Source organism: Mustelus asterias, chromosome 6 (genome assembly GCF_964213995.1).
Source record: "Mustelus asterias chromosome 6, sMusAst1.hap1.1, whole genome shotgun sequence".
In the NCBI taxonomy this organism is placed as follows: Eukaryota; Metazoa; Chordata; class Chondrichthyes; order Carcharhiniformes; family Triakidae; genus Mustelus; species Mustelus asterias.
In genome coordinates, this window is record NC_135806.1 from 55,274,370 (window position 1) to 55,294,596 (window position 20,227).

The 20,227-nt window shown below is 43.4% G+C and overlaps 1 protein-coding gene across 1 annotated transcript in view; it reads left to right on the top strand.

Moving 5' to 3' along the window:
- The window catches only part of slc27a6 (solute carrier family 27 member 6), an 88,027-nt gene that overhangs the window by 23,637 nt on the left and 44,163 nt on the right, over positions 1-20,227 (top strand). The window contains exons 3-5 of the mRNA XM_078214344.1: positions 4,215-4,373; positions 7,203-7,327; positions 18,796-18,990. Of these exons, the coding sequence (XP_078070470.1) occupies positions 4,215-4,373; positions 7,203-7,327; positions 18,796-18,990 (479 nt within the window). The remainder of the gene's footprint in view (positions 1-4,214; positions 4,374-7,202; positions 7,328-18,795; positions 18,991-20,227) is intronic.

Sequence of the window (20,227 nt, forward strand, 5' to 3'; positions counted from 1 at the left end):
CCTGGAACCTACAATGCAAGCCTTATCCTTGTGATAAATACTGCAAAAATATTTAAAGATACTTTGCATTGAAAGACTGACCAGACAAAAAAAAAACAATTTTAAAACTTGACAAACATGACGTTGGTCACCTTTCAGGGCAATAGATTGAGAGATTCTACAAATATCACTTACAAATCCCTGGAAGAAGCTAGAGGCCAAAAAAGGAAATTAGCACAGTGATGACTTTGAGCACTTGGTTTGCTTGGCCAGTGCTCTTCTCTTAGGGGGCTGCAAATGTCAGCAAAGGAGGACCAAGGGATTGGTTAAGAAGGGGAAAACAGAGCATGAGAATAAGCTTGCAGGGAACATAAAAACTGACTGTAAAGGTTTCTATAGGTAGGTGAAGAGAAAAAGGTTGGTGAAGACAAATGTAGATCCCTTACAATCAGAATTGTGGGAATTTATAATGGAGACATAGAAATGGCTGACCAACTAAATACATACTTTTGTTCTGTCTTCACAAAAGAGGACACAAATAACGTACCAGAAATGTTGAGGACCACAGGGTTTTGTGAGAGGGAGGAACTAAAGGAAATCAGCATTAGTAGAGAAATGGTGTTGGGGAAATTGATGGGATTGAAGGCCGATAAATCCCCTGGGCCTGATAATCTGCCTCAAGGAAGTGGCCTTGGAAATAGTGGATGCATTGGTGGTCATCTTTCAAGATTCTATAGACTCTGGAACAGCTCCTTCAGATTGGAGGGTAGCTAATGTAATTTCTCTATTTAAAAAGGAGGTAGAGAGAAAACAGGGAATTATAGACCAGTCAGCCTGACATCAGTAGTTGGTAAAATTCTAGAATCCATTATCAAGGATTTTATAGCAAAACATTTGGAAAACTGTGAATTGTGAAGAGTCAGCATGGATTTATGAAAGGGAAATCATGCTTAACAAATCTACTGGAATTCTTTGTGGATGTAACGAGTAGAGTTGATGAGAGGAAGCCAGTAGACGTAGCTTATCTGGACTTTAAGAAAGCTTTTGATAGAGTCTCACATAAAAGATTAGGATGTAAAGTTAAAGCGCATGGAATTGAGGTAGTGTATTGAGATGGATAGAAAACTTGTTGGCAGGTAGGAAACAAAGAGTTTATGAAAGGCAGGTAGCGGCTAGTGGGATACCGCAGGGATCAATGCTGGGACCCCAGCTATTCACAATATATATTAATGATTTAGATGAGCAAACTAAATGCAATATCTCCAGATTTGCAGATGACATAAAGCTGGGTGGGAGGGTGAGCTGTGAGGAGGATGCAGAGGAGCTTCAGTGTAATTTGGACAAGCTGAGTGAGTGAGCAAGTGCATGGCAGATGCAATATAATGTGGATAAATGTGAGGTTATCCACTTTAGTAGCAGAAACAGAAGGCAGATTATTATCTGAATAGCCACAGATGGAGAGAAGGCCATGTGCAATGAGACCTGGGTGTCCTTGCACACTAGTTGCTGAAAGTAAGCATGCAGGAGCATTAGGCAATGAAGTAGGCATACGGAGTGTTGGCCGTCAAAGCGAGAGGGCTTGAGTACAGGAGCAAGGATGTCTTTCTGCAATTATCCAGAGCTTTAGTGAGACAACATCTGGAATATTGTCTGCAATTCTGCTCCACTTATCTGAGGAAGGATGTTCTGGCTCTGGAGGGAGTGCAACAACAATTGACCTGACGGATTCCTGGGATGGTGGAATTGATGTATGAGGAGAGATTGAATCTGTTAGGATTATATTCACTGGAATTCAAGATGGGGGCGGGGGGATGGTCTCATGGAAACCTATAAAATTCTAACAGGACTCAACAGGGTAGATGCAAGAAGATGTTTGCAGTGGGGAGGTGGGTGTTGGGGGGAGGGGGGGGGGTCCAGAAGCAGGGGTCATAGTCTAAGGATAAGGGGTAACCTTTTAGGACTGAGATGAGAAGAAATTTCCTCACCCAGAAAGTGATGGGCCTATGAATTCTACCACAGAAAGCAGTTGAGGCCAAAACATTGTATTTTTTCAAGAAGGAGTTGGATATAACTCTTGGGGCAAAAGGGAACAAAAGATGTGGGGGCGGGGGGAGCAGCAGGATCAGGCTATTGTGTTGGATGATCAGCCATGAGCATACTGAATGATGGAACAAGCTCAAAGGGCCGAGTGGCTTACTTCCGCTTCTAATTTCTGTGTTTCTTTGCATGGAAGAGAGCAGGGGAGTGGGACTAATTGCAAAGAATTATCACAGACATGATGGACTAAATGGCCTTGTTCTGCGCTGTATGATTTTATATTGACATCATGCACACTATTCAACAAGTCACGGTGAGATAGATTAAAGGATAATCACGACAATTACTTTTTTTAGACTGCTGTCTCTAGCACTAGAACTGTGTATAATGTAAAAAAGTCCTTACATAAATGCACAGATTAACCCAAGTCTTGCTGTTAATGGTAGGAAGATACAAAGCTCTATAGCTATGCAAGAAAACAGCCAGTTGTTTTTATGTTTACAAAAGGCAAAATGTGAGAGATGAAAGGGTATATGTGCCACTGTGATGTAAATGCAATGCAGTAGGTGTCTGAGCAGAAGACAGGAGATTTAGTGAAAGGTTAAGATAGATGCATCAGCCTTGTTCAAAGTTATGAGAGACTTTGCGAGTGAATAGTTATTCCACCCAAAGAATCAGCACCAAATGCACAAAATTAAGGCTTAATATTCAAAGCAAAAAGGGAGGGCAAGACTCATTACAGGTGGGATAGAAAATTCGGAGAGTTAGTCAAACGTCCATTGACTTTGGGTGGGAATTTCAAGGGGATTGGAAGATCCTGGCCGGAGAAATTTTCATGGAAAGGGATGATTAGTCTATGGGAATGTATGACCACAAGTGACAGTTAACGTTGATTCATTCACAGTGTTTAAGAGAGATTTAGATAAATGCTGCAAAAGTGTTAAAACCGTACAGGGAAAGAGCAGGAAACTGGGAGAAAATATGACTCCAGTATGGAATGGGTGCAAACTACTGATCAGAATTGAAAACTAGGTGATTTAATTTCTGTAATTCTATTCATTCATTTTTGAGTTTTAGGCAAAGAGGGGGAATGAAGTTTTATGCAAATACAATATTCTTTAACATGCTTATTGACCGAGACTTTTAGTTCCATTCACAACTCCTCAGTAATGAACCATACCATGCCTGCATGCACAACATGGACAACATCCAAGCTTAGACTGGTAAGTAACAAGTAACATTCACTCTGCAAGGTGGCAGGTAATGATTATCTCAAACAGTGCTGAGCCTAATCACTTCCCGTTGTCATTAATATCAAACCCCCCAACTTCAGTGTCTTGAGGGGGTCATCATTAACCACAAACTGAACTGGATAAGCTACAGATATACTGTGGTTACAAGAGCTGATCAGATCCTGTGAATCCTGTGGCACGTGATTCACCTCTTGACCATCGCCTACAGGGAACAGCTTGATAGAATACTCACCATTTTCCTCGAAGGTTGCAGCTCCAAGAAACTTGACAGGGCAAGACATTTGCTTGATTAGCACCCTATCCACCACTTTATCATCTTCTCTCCTCACCATTGATGCAATGTGACAGCAGTGTGTACCATTTACAAAATGCACTGCAGCAATTCACCAAGGTTTCTTCGACAGCTGCTTACAAACCTGTCAGCTCTGCCACCTAATAGGGTAAAATCCTTCAAGTTTCCCTCCAAGTCACGCCCATTCAGATTTGGAATGATATTAACATTCCTTCACTGTCACTGAGTCAAAATCCTGGGCTACCTGCACCAAACAGACTTCAGCAGTTCAGGACAGCGCTCCAACAGCTTCTTTAAGGGAAATGAAGGATGTGGAATAAATGCCGAGCTTGTCTGTGAAGTCCACATCCAATGACTGAATAAATATTGAACTTTTACCAAAAAAAAACTGGTATGACCAAAACTAAATCTGACATGAAAGATGGGAAAATAATTGAAATTGAGGCCATCCCTGTTATAAATCGGGCACATTTTATGCTTATGAAGAACTCTGTGCTATGTGTGCGAGCCTTGAATCCACTTTAGATGTCTGGAGAAGAAATTTCCTCCGGGTTAATGCAATATTGTAGTATTTCAATTTGTTAATTTGTTACTTTTTCTTTCATGTAAAGTTGAATGGTCTTTCAGCATAATGTAATCCTTAAATTTTCCAGGGTTACCTAAGGCTGCAGTGATCACTCAGCTACAATCCTTAAGAGCGAGTGCTGGCTTTTGGATGTTTGGAGTCACCACGGATGACATAATCTATGTTCCACTTCCTTTATATCACGGTGCAGCATCTCTTTTAGGCATCTGTGGTTGCATTGAGATAGGTACGTTTTCTTCCGAATTAAATGACAATTACTGTTTAAGTTTTAAGTTTATTTATTAGTGTCACAAGTAGGCTTACATTAACACTGCAATGAAGTTACTGTGAAAATCCCCAAGTCGCCACACTCCGGTGCCTGTTCGGGTACACTGAGGGAGAATTTAGCATGGCCAATGTACCCAACCAGCACATCTTTCAGACTGTGGGAGGAAACCGGAGCACCCAAATGAAACCCACACAGACACAGCGAGAACACGCAGACTCCGCACAGACAGTGACCCAAGCTGGAAATCGAACCTGGGTCCCTGGCGCTGTGAGGCATCAGGCCAACCAGGCAGGCTAGTTTGTGTCAGGAGCCTGCACTCCCAGCCTGGCTGGCTCAGTCATGGGGATAGGCATGTTTTAGTGCTTGGCAATTTTCATGGAGTTGGGCCAGCTTATCAAAGAGTCGTGGTTCACGGCACCTCAGGTCTCGGGAACCATAGACTGCATGAGGGAACCGTTTAGACGTTAAGTTCAAAAGATCCTACTAATGCCAAGGTATGCCTCCCATCTACCCCTTATTTCCCCTCATGCCTCCTGTAGCCCCATGCATGCTATGCCCCCCACCCCTCCTTGACACCTCATGCCCCCAGGCCAACCTATTTCCTCCCACACACCCCTTCCCATGGCCACCCATGTCCCCTATGCCAAAATATAACCCCTCCAAACAAATCCCCATAGCTCCTCATGTCCAACATGCCTATCTTTGGCACTTCTCTGCCCATTCACCCACTATATATTATAAAGAACCAATGAAATCTGCTGTGACAAGAGGATGTACTAAAAAAAAGCTTTATTAAAAAAAGTAATTAATTGATAACTATCCACTTTCCTAAAATCTATTATTTTTACAATAACCCAGTAAAAGCGTCAAACATCCAGATCCTTTAATGTATCATAGCTGAAACTGCAAGCACTTGAAATTTATTCTTTTTTGTGTAAATAAACATTGTGCAATTGACAGCATAGATTGGAAAGCCAGAACTGTCAATCAAGCAACATTTTCCTTGGAACTTGGGTATTTCAACAGTCCAATGGAGGCTTTTAGCCAAGTCTCATTATATATTCTTGGCATGCAGGGCCAGAGGAGATGGGGAGGGGGAATACCTTGGCATGGGGGTATGAGCGGCCATGGGTAGTGGTTTTGGTCACGAGGTGGCATGGATGGGGCATGGTGAGTGTATGGGGGACGAATGGGTGCAAGCTGGAGGTCTTTCTTCTTCTATCGTAATTGGGATGAAGGCACCAAGATGGGCCTTTTAAACAATGATTGGCTGTTCCAACTGCGGCCTGCACCCATCAACCACCACCCATCTTCCCCCACCCCACCCCAGAATTAAAAATTTAAATCCCATCCTTCCTGGCACTTTCTTCTGAGATGGGTAGGTCAAACTGGGTATTTTTCCACTACCCATCTCTAAAATGAAAATGCAGCCCAAAGTAGCAAGTTACTCTAAAACTATTGAGCACCAGGCTAAATCATATATGTTTATTTTTAAACGTGTTTATTTGTTGCAATTGACAATATTAACCTTTGGGTCATAAGATTTTGAGTCTCGTCCTTAACCAAGAGCTGTGCTCATAAGTTTGATTGATATTCAAATACAGAATTCTGGAGAAGGTGCCGACCTATTCTCTTGGTTCAAATGAATGTGAAAGACTCATGGAAGATGGCACAAACAGTAAATTGATTGAGAGTAGCTCTATGATTTTAAAACATTTTTTGTCTGTGAAACACCTTCAAATATTGTCACTCTCCCAGGATGACATAAAGCCCTTAACCTTTAAAAGTTAGTTGTGCATCCAAAGGCAGCTTGCTACCAGCATTCCAATTTTTGGCCACCTCCCTCCCTGCACCTAAGGTAAATCTAGACAGGAAATGTTCTCCTTGCCATCATCTGCATGTGCACTTCCCAGGAAGGAGTGGATAACAATCAAGAAGGGGCATTAGTTGATATAGTTCCTCTCTAACTATTGTTGCGAGTGAAACCAGGGTAAAGCCTTCAGCACTACTCAGATTGGGATCAAATAATCAAACATAGATTAAAGATCAAGGCCGGAATTTTACCAGCCACTGGATTCGGAGTGGGTGAGGGGCAGAACAACCCTTTGACCTCGGGTGGAATTTTGCAATTTCACTTTGAGCGAGGCCGTAAAATCTCGCCCCAAATATTAGACACTATTGGTCTTTACCCCTTACTAGAAGCAAGAACCATACACACTCTTGAATAATCATTGAATAATGATAACTTGGGTAAGGTATTATAGGGTAACTGGCACCCAGTGAACCTTATGTCAACAAGAATTGAGCATTTTCAGGAGAAAGGGAGAAAGTTAGTGAGGAAAAAGAAGGAAGAAACAAGTTATGATCTGAAATAAAACCCAAAGTTGGAAGTAAATTCTTCAACATCTAAAAAGAGAAGAGATGGGTTAACATTTTGGATTGAAATAATCGCAACCTGAAAAATGCTAATCTCGCTTCTTTTTCAGATTCTGAAAAGCTGCCATGTCTTCCAATATTTTCTGTTTTAAGTTTGGTGTGACTCAATCCATGTATTAGTTGGCGCATTTACACACTAAGCTATCTGATGGTCCCAAATTTTAACTTGAAAATTACACTCTGAAATTCTGTGGCTATATTTCTACCCACCCATATGTGTTAATATATTCTGCTGCTGACCCTTGTAATCGTAATTGCCACAGAAGCTCAAGTTTATTCACAGTACTTGATTAGGAGAACATTTATTTTGTAACTGCGCAAAATGTTTGAAAGGTACATTTTTGTGTTTAGGTGCAACATTGGTGCTAAAGAAGAAATTCTCAGCTAGCCAGTTCTGGAATGACTGTCGAAAGTACAATGTTACAGTATTCCAATACATTGGAGAACTCTGCCGCTATCTGTGTAATCAGCCAAAGGTAATACTTATTTGACAGAATTCTTTCCCAGCCATAATTTTAGCTGTTGCGGGGGGTTATATAATATTTTTTATATTATAATTTTAAAAAATTTATATTATAATTAATATAATTTATTTATATTATAGGAACATAGAAAAACTACAGCACAAAACAGGCCCTTCGGCCCCACAAGTTGTGCCAAACATATCCCTACCTTCTAGGCCTACCTATAACCCTCCATCCTATTACGCTCCATGTACTCATCCAGGAGTCTCTTAAAAGGCCCTATTGAGTTTGCTTCCACCACCACTGACGGCAGCCGATTCCACTCGCCCACCACCCTCTGTGTGAAAAACTTACCCCTAACATCTCCCCTGTACCTACCCCCCAGCACCTTAAACCTGTGTCCTCTCGTAGCAGCCATTTCCACCCTGGGAAAAAGCCTCTGAGAATCCACCCAATCTATGCCTCTCAACATCTTATATACCTCTATTAGGTCTCCTCTCATCCTACGTCTCTCCAAGGAGAAAAGACCGAGCTCCCTCAGCCTATCCTCATAAGGCATGCCACTCAATCCAGGCAACATCCTTGTAAATCTCCTCTGCACCCTTTCAATCTTTTCCACATCCTTCCTGTAATGAGGTGACCAGAACTGAGCACAGTACTCCAAGTGGGGTCTGACGAGGGTCTTATATAGCTGCACCATTACCCCCGGACTCCTAAACTCAATCCCTCAATTGATAAAGGCCCGCACACCATACGCCTTCTTAACCCCCTCCTCCACCTGCGAGGCCGATTTTAGAGTCCTATGGACCTGGACCTCAAGGTCCTTCTGATCCTCTACAGTACTAAGAGTCTTTCCCTTTATATTGTATTCCTTCATCCCATTTGACCTGCCAAAATGGACCACTACGCATTTATCTGGGTTGAAGTCCATCTGCCACTTGTCCGCCCAGTCTTGCATCCTATCTATGTCCCTCTGTAACTTCTGACATCCCTCCAGACTATCCACAACCCCACCAACCTTCGTGTCGTCGGCAAACTTACCAACCCATCCCTCCGCTTCCTCATCCAGGTCATTTATGAAAATGACAAACAGCAAGGGTCCCAGAACAGATCCCTGGGCACACCACTGGTGACCGACCTCCATTTAGAAAAAGACCCATCTATACCCACTCTCTGCCTCCTTTGGGCAAGCCAGTTCTGGATCCACAGGGCAGCAGTCCCTTGGATCCCATGCCCCCTCACGTTTTCTAGAAGCCTTGCATGGGGGACCTTATCGAACGCCTTGCTAAAATCCATATAAACCACATCTACCGCTTTCCCTTCATCAATGTGTTTAGTCACGTTTTCGAAGAACTCCACCAGGCTCGAAAGGCACAATCTGCCTTTGACAAAGCCATGCTCAGTATTCTTATGCATACTAAACCTCTCTAAATGCTCATAAATCTTGTCCCTCAGGATCTTCTCCTATAATTAATTGAAATGAGGATCTCAGGCTTCCTGGATAGGATCCTCATTATGTCAGTGGCGGGGGTATGGGGAAATCTGAAAACAAGATCTCATCAGTGAGATTCTCCTTTTCCAGCTCTCGCGGGATTTTTCACCGCGTTGCCTTTTGCACTCACGGCCAACGCAGGCACAGAATTCCAGCCACAATATTTATATAACTAATCCAGTTCGGTTTCTGGTCAATGGTAGCCCCCAAGATGATGATAGTGGGGGAATTCAGCAATGGTAATGCCATTGAATATCAAGGAGAGATTCTCTCTTGTTGGAGATGGTCACTGACTAGCAATTGTGCAGCTTGCCACTTATCAGTCCAAGCCTGAATGTTGTCCAGCTCTTTCATATGGACACGGCCTGCTTCAGTATCTGAGGAGTTGCGAATAGTACTGAACATTGTGCAATCATCAGCAACATCCCCACTTCTGACCTTATGATTGAGGGAACTATTTGCATTTAGCTTTGTGTATTGATGATGACCCGATTTCTGCTATCCGGTGGAACTTTGAAATATGAAGGATTCAATTTTACATAAATTCTGCTGCTAACAGTAATGCCATTCATTGTAAGTTAAGACCAGTTGGCAATAATGGTACAGTGGATTGCTTGCTGAATAACTGTTGGCCATTGTAGAAATACTGTCTGAATGTAAATTTCTTTTGCCCCTCAAATTCAGTACTTCAGGTTAGTGTAATTATCTTAAATGTGCAGCTCAAGGCACACATGCATTTGAGACCCCATAGGTTAGCCTTGAGTCCAACTATAGTAGATATTACTCATCTTTTTGATCATTTTTAAGTGGAAATTTATGAAAGTTATAGGCTAAAAGTTGCCAGGATCCTCCACAGTATAATTTCCCTCTATAATAGCACAAATTCAGACAATTCTACATCAGTATTTTTGATTCAAGATTACAGAGAGGCAACAAGATACGGCTCCATTGTTGTATAGGGTCGATGGCTTCCTGTGATTTAGGAGGTGCCGTGGATGGCACTCACATTGCTTTATAGATATCCACAGGATGCCTAGTCAATGATGTCAACAGCAAAATTCTCTCAATGTTTAGATTACATGAGGCAATAATGAGGATCCTGCACATCAACACCCAACATGCAGGAAGTAATCGTGATACCTTCAATATTCATAGTCCAGCATTCCAGGATCTCTTGATGGAAGAGAATCAAATCAATGGATGTGTTCTGGGTGACAAAGCCTATCCTATGCTCCCATGTCTAATGATGCCTGAGCAACAGTAGAAGAGTCCAACAATGAGACATATCCCTCTGCTACACTCGTCATTGAGAGGCCATGAGAGTGTTAAGACCATTCTTCCTGGACTGACATTGCGATTGGTTGGGGCCTTGAGAGTAGTTTTAGCCTGCCTTCAGAAAGGGCTGCAATTTGAGGTGAGTGCACAGGTGGAACCAGAATTGAATGGAGCAGGCCACCATGATGATCAAAATTCAAAGGGTTAATACCAGGGACCTGATGAACACACGGCATCTCTGAAAACTTTCCATTTGTATGCCTTTGGCACCATAGCCTGTCCCCATTCTCCCCAAGTTACAAACAAAGGGATATTCCTTCAATCCACAAACACCTTATCACATGACAACACATCAAATCTCTTTGATTTCACAAGACTGCGCCTGTAATCAATTTTTGAGTGAATAATCTAGCACCAAAATGCACCCTTTCCTTATATGAATAACTTCCATGGATTTCAAAGCACCATGATAAAGACAGTCTATTTTAATACAATAATTTCAAAGTGAAAATAATCACCATATTCTTTCTTAACATCATTTTCCCTTGGATACCTATGCGTTCTTTCCATCAATTATTTTCAAGCTTCTCGCAAATGTGATTTCAGAACCAGACTTGCAGAAAGTTGTTGACCCCTCATGCTTTCTTGAGGGCTGATGTGGTTCTCAGCTCATGCCAACTTGCTGCTAGGCAGCTTTTGTGTCACCTCCCATGTTCCACTGTCATAATGCTGTGGGAGGCCTGACAGATGCATTGTTATGGGTGGTCTAACCTTCATCATTCCCTCCATTTCATTATCATCCTACTGCTCCTCTAGCAGCTACTGCTTATGGATCTCAGGAAAAGAGGGTATAGGCCAAGATTTGGCAAACATTATCTCATTTGAACCAGGATTAAGGAGATGGAGAAGTAGATCAAAGATTTAGCAGTCTGATACTTCACAGCAATGCCAGAGTGACGGGGCATGTGCTCAGTAAGCAACCGGATGCTGGTCATTTCCCATTGCCTCCTCCTCAAGAGGGATAAGGTACTTAAATGTGGGGATGCCCCCTCTAGTGCTCTACCTGTGGCAGGCATTGGGCACCAATCTGTTCGCAAGAATATAAAGTAAATGAGGGCAAGGCAATCTTGAGCAATGTATGCTCAAGATTGAAGAACTAAATTCAATTTATTTGAATTGAAGATTCAAATCAGTCTGGTCCTATGAACCACAGGAATCACCACAGGCAGGACTGGAAAATTTGGCAGACCATTTAAAGGTCCGTTGACCTCAGTTGGGAATTTTCGGCCTTGGGGAAGCGCGACTGGGAAATCCTGCCCACTAGTCTTAAGCATAGTTATTGTACATTGTAATTGCTTTAAGAGGTTGCGTGTCAATGCTCTGAAGAGTCATTGAACCTCCTTCTTCCCACAACTTTCACAAGTTAAGAGTATGCTCAATTCCGACTTTGGATGTGGAGTTTGCACGTTCTCCCCATGTCTGCGTGGGTTTCCTCCGGGTGCTCCTGTTTCCTCCCACAGTCCAAATATATGCAGATGGGGTAGATTGGCCATGCTAAATTGCCCCTTAGTGTTCCAAGATGTGTAGGTTAGATGAATTAGCCATGGTAAATGTGTGGGGTTATGAGGATAGGGCGGGGGAGAGGGCCTGAGTAAGATACTCGTTCAGAGAGTCGGTACAGACTCAATGGGTCAAATGGCGCCTTCTGCACTGTATGGATTCTGTGATGCGATGTTATGGACAGAGAAACCGCGACTCAGACTTTCTGGAGGAGCTTTTCAGTATTTTAGGTGGCATATTACATGTACCGTGTTAATGACTAATGTAGTATCTCAACTTCTTGCAGTGAATTACACTAAACTGACTGACACTGTAACTTGCAGATTCTCGTCATGTATTAGATGTTCCTGTTATTAGATGAGTTCCAGTGGTTCCTCCTCCTTCAGGTGCTTGTAGGCCCCTGGATCACTTTGTGAGATGGAGGGGCAGGTGGAGTGAGCAACTGAAGCCTCAACATCATCTGGCACTGCCAGTCCTGGAGCCCCCCTTTGTCTGCACCTTGGTGTTGAACCCCTTAGCCATGATCCTCAGGGACTGAGTCATGCTTCAGAGTTCTCCAGTCATGGATCTGATATCTTGCCCCAAGCTTTCCACTGCGAACACCATCCCTGTAGTGTTGGCCTGGGTGCCATGGATTGCCAGCACCATCTCCTGCAACAGAAGGCTTTAGGAGTCCTCCGTTTGACCTTGCAGTTGCAGGAGTGTCACTGACATGCCCTCCTGGTATTCACGGCTCTGCTGTTGCACCTTAAGCAGTTGAGGAGAAAACGTTTCCAGAGGCAGGGAACTGGCTGGGGCACAGCAGTGTCATGCGATCCAGCAGATTTCCAACTGTGCGATCTCTGGGATATTCTTATCTCCACCTGATGGGTATCAGAAATAGTGTGGTGCTGACCAGGTAGTAACCCAGAGGTCTGCCTGTTAATTTTGCCCACCGAGGTGTGTGCCTCTACGATGGTGAATAATGCGGATGAGAGCTGTGATGCTTCATCTGTTTCCTCTTCCGAGATCTCCTCCAAGGTGCTGTCGAGGGTGGTTGGTGGGACACTGCTGGTAGACGGACCAGGCTCTTCAGTTGACATTCCTGCAAGGCAAGTGACATGGCTGCACAAGGATTTGGACAACACAGAACTCACTTGAGACTGGTCATCTGGATGAAGATGCAGTGGCTCTTCACTTTTCTCCCGCAGGCCCACCTCACTCTCAGCACAGACCTGATTCTGCTCCTCCCCTGTGTGCTCTATGGCCCTTTCCTCATACGGTGTCAGGATCCTTAGCTCAGGCATCCCATCACCTGTCGTCTCTCTCTGTTGGCATTTGTGGGTGATCTTCACCTGCAAGGAAACAAAAGGGGATAATGTGAACTGGGCGCCTGGTGGGTCAGAGGTTGATGACAACTGGCATGTGTGGGCTCTGCACTGAAACGGGAAGGGGTTCTGATGAGGAGTGTCGTGAGGTGTTTGAGGGTGTTGCTGGGAGGTCGAGTGCTGGGGAACTGCATGTGGGTTCCAGGTGACATTCTGGGGGTGGAGTGCCAAGAGGAGACTGGGAGCACTTACCCTTGCTGATCATGGTAGATCATTCATCTTTTTCCTACATTGCTCTCCCATCCTTTTGGTCAAGTTGCTAGCACTGACCAATGCCACCACTGTCTCCCAGGCGGAATTTGTGACCTTGCTGGAGGGTCTCCTGTCAGCCCTAGGGTATATTGTGCCCCCCACCCCCCACCTTCATGGCATCCAGCAAATGAGGGTCCCCTCTATAAATCTAGGAGCTGATTTCATTGCTGCCACTCTCCTGGCTTGAATCAGATCAAGTGTTATGGAGATGTTAAATGTAGCGTCCGCTTCATTGAAGTGCTCAGATGACCCTGGGGAGGTGGGGGGGGGGGGGGGCGAATCAGACACTTTGTGCCTCAGGCACGATGTTTTTCATGTATGAAAAACATTTTTTCAAAATGCCTGAAGATTACGATCCAGATTATACTACCAGGGCTGGCGGGAATTGCACTGATTTTCTCTCCGAAAATGACACTCTGGTCGGGATTTTCCGGCCGCGCTCGCCCCAAGACCGGAAAATCTCACCCGAGCTCAACGGACCTTTGCATGGTCTATGTCCCGCCCGCTACAATTCCCGTGGCGGGCAGGATGGGAAAACTCCGCTCTGTTATTTTTTGGGAAAATTCCACCCATGAGATTTGAAAATTCCTCTGTCCTGTTTGAGGTACAACTTAGCAGGATTCTCATAAAAGTATCTTTTTGGTCACGTTATCAGTACCCAGACTGGTCATCGTATATCTGTCAGTGAGATTAAGATCTGCTCAATTTTATCTCTCGACCACAATCCTTGTTTCCACAGTAGTTGTCATGTTGACCAGCTGTGTGATTAGTACACAACTGATCATGCCAGAATTTTTCATTACTCAACATTGACTGAATTGACTCACATAGAGACATTGCAATTAACTTTCTGATCCCATTCCAATTCTTGCTGCTTGGTCGGGTTAAGCTGAACCTGATGCTGTATAACCTCATTGTCCATTTTGAGCTTCGAAAGCTTGAAGGCTCAGGAGCAGGGCTGTGCAGTCTGTGTTCAGCTCTAAGCTGATGGGTTACTGAGGCTGGATCACATGATGCACTTCCCTCAAAGTGATAAAGACATATTACAACACTGTTAGGGTCATCATAATTATTCAAATGATAAACATCCTGACATATACCATTGATAAAGTGATGATAAACAAGGTGATTGCTGGGATACTGGATGCTATTAAAAATAATATACAAGAGCCAGCAAGTTATGTTTCACTAATGTAATTAAAATTGATTGACAACAGTGATGGTGGATAAGGACAGTGCAGTTGATGTTGTGTATGTGTGCTTCCATTTCATTAAGAACCAGAATTTATGCTTGTTAGCAGAATTGAAGCTCTTGGTGTTAAATGAGCAGTTGCAGAATGGATAGAAGATTGGCTAAGAGTTAGAGGGCTGGATTTAATGTTCTTAGTGTTGGTCCTGCCCAATAGTTGGTGAGAAACCAATGCCATTTCCATATGGGAGGCCTGAGGAAATTAAGTGCCTCTCAGGCACTTAACTGCCAGCACTGGGCCTTCCCAGGGATTTAGGACCCTGACTGTGGAAGTATTGCCCATCAAGAACTGCTGACCAATCAGAGACCAGCAGCTCTCCATTGCTAGCAGTGCCACTGGGAGCAGTGTGTTTGCTTTCGATAATGCTGCCGGGACATCACCAGAGATCGCCGCTGAATCCTTGGATTCAGATGAGTGGGGGCAGGATGAGGGTCATGGGAAAGAGCTCACAAGATTCTCCCCAAAGCCTTTATAACATTTTATAGGTTTTTAAAAACTATAAACAAAATACAGAAACATTTACCACACCAGGCAGTTATCTCTCTGGCATTGCTTCTGAGGTAGAACAAAACAACTGTTTTTTTCAAAGCAGACTTTCTTCACACACACGGCTTGCTGGGAATTAAACAGTTATTCCTGCTGTTCGTCATGGCCTCACACAGCTACCCTTGTACATGTTGAATGCTTCTGATATGCAGTTTTTCCCTTTTGATCTTCCCTTATCTGAACTAGCCTATTCAGCAATCAAACATAATTACCTTCATTTCATGAATCTACCTTTTAGAATGTGTATTCAAAGTTCACACCTTATCTCCTCCTTTGAACCTCTTAAAATCTTATTCAAACCTTTATGCTCTGTTCTCCACTCAATCCAGCTTGCATTGAGTAGACATCGGTTTGCAGTATTGCTCGGCTCATCAGCATATCAAAAGCACTAATTCCATTGACACAACCAAATTGTCCCAGCCTTTAAGTAGCCCAAAATTCTAATAGTTTAAAAAATATAAATAACCAGCAGAAAACATTCCAATGTATTGGATCTCCCTGATATTTTCATTTTAGCTCTATTTTTCCTGATGGTTAGGCCATTATAGTCGTTTCTGAAGAATGTGATAAATGATCTTGTTGGGATACTCAACATGGATTTATGAATGGGAAATCAGGTTTGATGCACCTGTTGGAGTTGTTTGAAGATATATTAACAGAATTGATATAGGAGAGTCAGTGGACTTAATGTACTTGGATTTTCAGAAGACTTTTGATGAAGTTGCTCATTGGAAGTTGGATAGCAAAATTAAAGCACATGGGACGGAAGATAATATACTGGTATAGATTAAGATTGGTTAACAGGCAGAAAGCAGGAATGAAGGGTCATTCTCGCATTGGGAGGATGTGATGAGTGTTGTACCACAAGGATCAGTACTTGGGCCCAACTGTTCACAGTATACAATATGGATGTTGGAACCAAATGTAATATTTCCAAATTCATCGATGAAACATAGCTAGGTGGGAATGTGTGTTGTGTGGAAGTTGCATTGTGGCTTCAAGGAGATTTGAACAGATTAATGAATGGAACATGGCAGATGGAATGTAATGTGGGAAAATGTGAGGTTATCCACTTTCGTAGGAGGAATGGATGCACAAAAGTATTTCTTAAATGATAAGAAATCAGAAAGTGTAGATGTGCAAATGGGCCTAGGTGTCCTCATCAATAAGTCACTGAATGCTACTGTTTGAGTATAGGAGTAGAAAGTCTTGCTTCAATTGTATCCTTAGATAGACCAAACCTGGATTATGGTGTGAAGTTTTGGTCCCTTTACCTTAGAAAGAATATTAGAATGTTAGAATATTAGACGTGCATGCCGGGAACGCATGCACGTCTCCCAGAGCCAACGAACAGTCGCAGGCCAGACCACGCTGGAAACCGGCAGGAAGGCAGGTAAGTAATTTGAACCTTTTAAAAATATGTTTTAAATGTATTTTATATTTCATTATCGGGAACTTATCGGTCCTGATTGAATCTCCCACCCCGCCAGGAGTACTTCATTCCGGCGGGGTTTAGAATAGCTCCCCACATTCGGGGAACTAGCGGGAGACCCTGCCGGAATGAAGGGAGGGCAATCGGGGGCCCCCAGGAGGTCGAGCGCTGGGGGGGGGGGGGGGGAGGTGCCCCCGGGCATGGGCACCCTGGCAGTGCCAGCCTGTGCCCCTGGAACTGCCCAAGGGGCAAAGTGCCCATGCCCAGGGGGCACCATGGCACTGCCCATCGGACATCGGGCAGTGCCAAGGGGGCGGGACATTTGGGTGGGGTCTATGAGCGATCGGTGGGGTTGGGGATCCCGCTGCCACTTTGCATGGTGATCGGTCTGGGATGGAGGGCAGTGGCTGGGGCAGGCTGGGGGGTTGGTGTGCTTGTGTGGGGGGGGGGGGAGGTCCTGCCTCCCAAGGGGCAGGTCTGACCCTGGGGGGAGGGGGGAGGTCAGCTGGGTGGGTGGGGGGTGGTCTGCCGGGGTGGGATTGCCGCTGCTGGGAGGAGTGGGATGGATATCGGGGCGCTCTGGGGCAGGCAGGGTCAGGGCTGGCCAGGGAATTGTTGTGGGGCCACGATTGGGCCATGGAGGTGCAGCACTGCGGGGTCCCCAGCTGGCCAGCGATCGGGCTGGCCAGCAAACGGTGAGTCTGACAGGTCAAGACCACTGCGCATGCGCAGAGTTCCGGAACTATCAGACTCCGGCGTGAATAGGCCACTGGGTTTTTAATGAGATTCCTGATTGGGACCTCTGCAGCGCACAGAGTGCGGAGATTCGAGTGAGAAGCTGAACTGACAAAAACAGTCGGGATCTAGAACAGTTTTCCCACCAATTCAGCGCTTTTGGGAGAATCATGGCCCACATTTCTAGGACAAATAAGAAACAGAAAAGTACTGTTGTAAAGTGAGAAGGAATTGAAAGATACTGGGGAAAAATGGATTGTTGAGTTCAGTCAGTGGAAAGGAGATTTGTTTCAGGAGAATTAAATGTTAAAATATTAAACTATTGAATTTTGAGTATTTGTGCTTTACATTCTTTTACGGTTCATACTAAATGTCTATTTACAACCTTCATACATCATTGTGGTTGTCTGTTCTGACGTTTTTATGGGCTAGCACAAAGAAAGATGGGCCTTTTAAAAGATTATGGAAGACTGCCTTTGCAATGGTTACAATTTATGAAATGAACTGTGTTAGAAAGTGGTTTTTCTTCCTCCCTGTGGATTCTGGTATATGACTATTGGAGTTTGAAAACCTTTCCAGGAATGATGAAGACTTGACCTGTTGTGGGAAATGTAATGCTGTCCTCGATTACAATTATTCAACAGTTCGTAAATCTAGCAGTGCTTTATTTTTTATAGTTATTGAAATTTGAGAAGAGTTTTGAATATTATGGCAGCAAATTCTAAATCTAGCTAATTATAACATTGATATGACATAAATAGATTTAAACTTAACTTATTTGTTTAATTTTTTATCATGTTTTAGATTGGTTGTAAATAGGGAAGTGCAGTGTTCCTTTGTCATCCCTTTCCTATGTTCCCAGCAGGCTAACCCATCTCCAGGATCATGCAATTTTTGTATAAGGAATCTATTGCATTTGCTCACAATTCAGTCTTGTTAGCATAAAGGATAATACAATGCTTGGAATTTTAATGCCCTGCCCACCACATGAATCAGAGCAGGGCAGACAATGGAAAGGTCCATTGACCTCGGGTGGGATTTTACGGTTTCAGGATGAGCGAGGCCATAAAATTCCGCCCAATATCCTAATGCCATTAAATAGTCCTATTGTTTTAAAGAAATACAAGAAGGGTGAAGGTAAATTAATTCAACAAAAAACGCATGTTACTTCTTTTAAAGTTCTACTGAAGTCACTTATTCATAAAATTAGGACCATAGAATTTTTACAGTGCAGAAGGAAGCCATTCGGCCCATCGAGTCTGCACCAACTCTCCGACAGAGCGTGTTCTCCAGGCCTTCGCCCCAGAACCCCACATATTTACCCCACTAACCGACACATCTTGGGATACTGAGGGGCAATTAAGCATGGCCAATCAAGCTAACCTGCACATCTTTAGAGTGTGGGAGGAAACTGGAGAACCCGGAGGAAACCCACGCAGCCACGCACTCTAGGGAACGAATAGACATTACTTTTAAAACAAAAGCCACACTGTTGTTTGTGGTGGCTGCTTTTTCACTGCTACTTCATGACTGTACATGTATATTTAGCTTGAACTCTTTTTGTTTTACAGATAGAAGGAGAAAATAATCACCAGGTGCGCATGGCTGTTGGAAATGGTATAAGGTCTGAGGTCTGGAAAGAATTTCTAGAGCGATTTGGCAATATTAAGATGTGTGAGTTTTATGGTGCAACAGAAGGAAATGTTTTCTTTATGAATTACACAGGCAAGTTGGGAGCTGTGGGACGCACCAGTTACCTATATAAGGTGAGTAAAAATTGAGTGTGTAGGAATGAAAGTTGGAAATTATTCGGATGGCCTGGTTTAATCTCTGCCTCTGAGAATCCTAATTATTTTGGGAGTAAACTTGATTGTGTTGGATGTTTGGAACAGGGAGTGATTTCCACTTTCTGGCTTTCTGATGTAATGTCCTGGTCCCTGCTTACCCATCGATGGTTGCAAATTTGACGATGGAGGGAATCTGTAATGTAAGAAACTAACTGGAGTTTTATTTATCTAGATCGTACATTGGTGAGTTAATCCTTACGCCTGTTTGTTTGATGCTGTTAATATGTTTGCATTTCTGCATTCTTATGGAAAATGGTTATATTTACTAGTAATGCAGAAATTTAAAAAAATAAACTACTATTTGCAACTGGGGAAACTAGAAGCAAGGAATTAAATTTCATTTATAAAACAGAAAATGGTACTTAGCTTTGCCGCTGTTCTTTACTTTGTTCCAGCTTTTTTGAAAAATCATTAGTTAAAATTTATGTTGCCTCATCTTTCAGACTACTTGCGGTCCGCATATTTGTGCAAGTGAACTAGAACTACATTTGTATAATAGTCGATCATACTCCAAAATCCTTCATGAACATGGTAACTTTTTGAAATGTAATCACTACTGTTACGTCAACAAGAGGCAGCTCTATATGGTGAAGCAGCTGCTGAAAAGATGGCACAAGCAATCGCCAAGGGTATTTAAATCCCAACCAAATCCTTCAGGGGGGATTGACTGTTATATTCAGAAGAACAGTTAAGGTCACTGGAGACCAGTGTTCGAATAGGTGAGAGTTACTGGTGTGATGAGGAGGTCTTGTGGTGCAACTCCCTGCCTCTGAGCCAGGAGCTCCAGGTTCAAGTCTCACTCCAGGACTGCTGTAAGATGTTGGATACCGTTTGGTAGGGCTTACTGAAGTCTTTGTTGTCTTAAGTGGGTTAACTGTATGCATTTATTAACTACTAGAACTATGTACATATTTACAGTAAAGGGTTCAAGATAAGAGCTGCCTCCACGTTATCTTGTACACATAGCTCTGCCCAACTCCAGACTGCTGTGATAGGTAGTTGGTAATTTAGCTCATTTTTTTCTCAGGCTGGATGTATGCTGTGTTCATCTCCATTGCATTTTCCCTCACTCACTGGTCATGCTGCTTGCAGTGATGTATATGGAAATTCGCATTTCAGCAATGGAACCCTCAGACCCACCTGTTTCATAATTTTA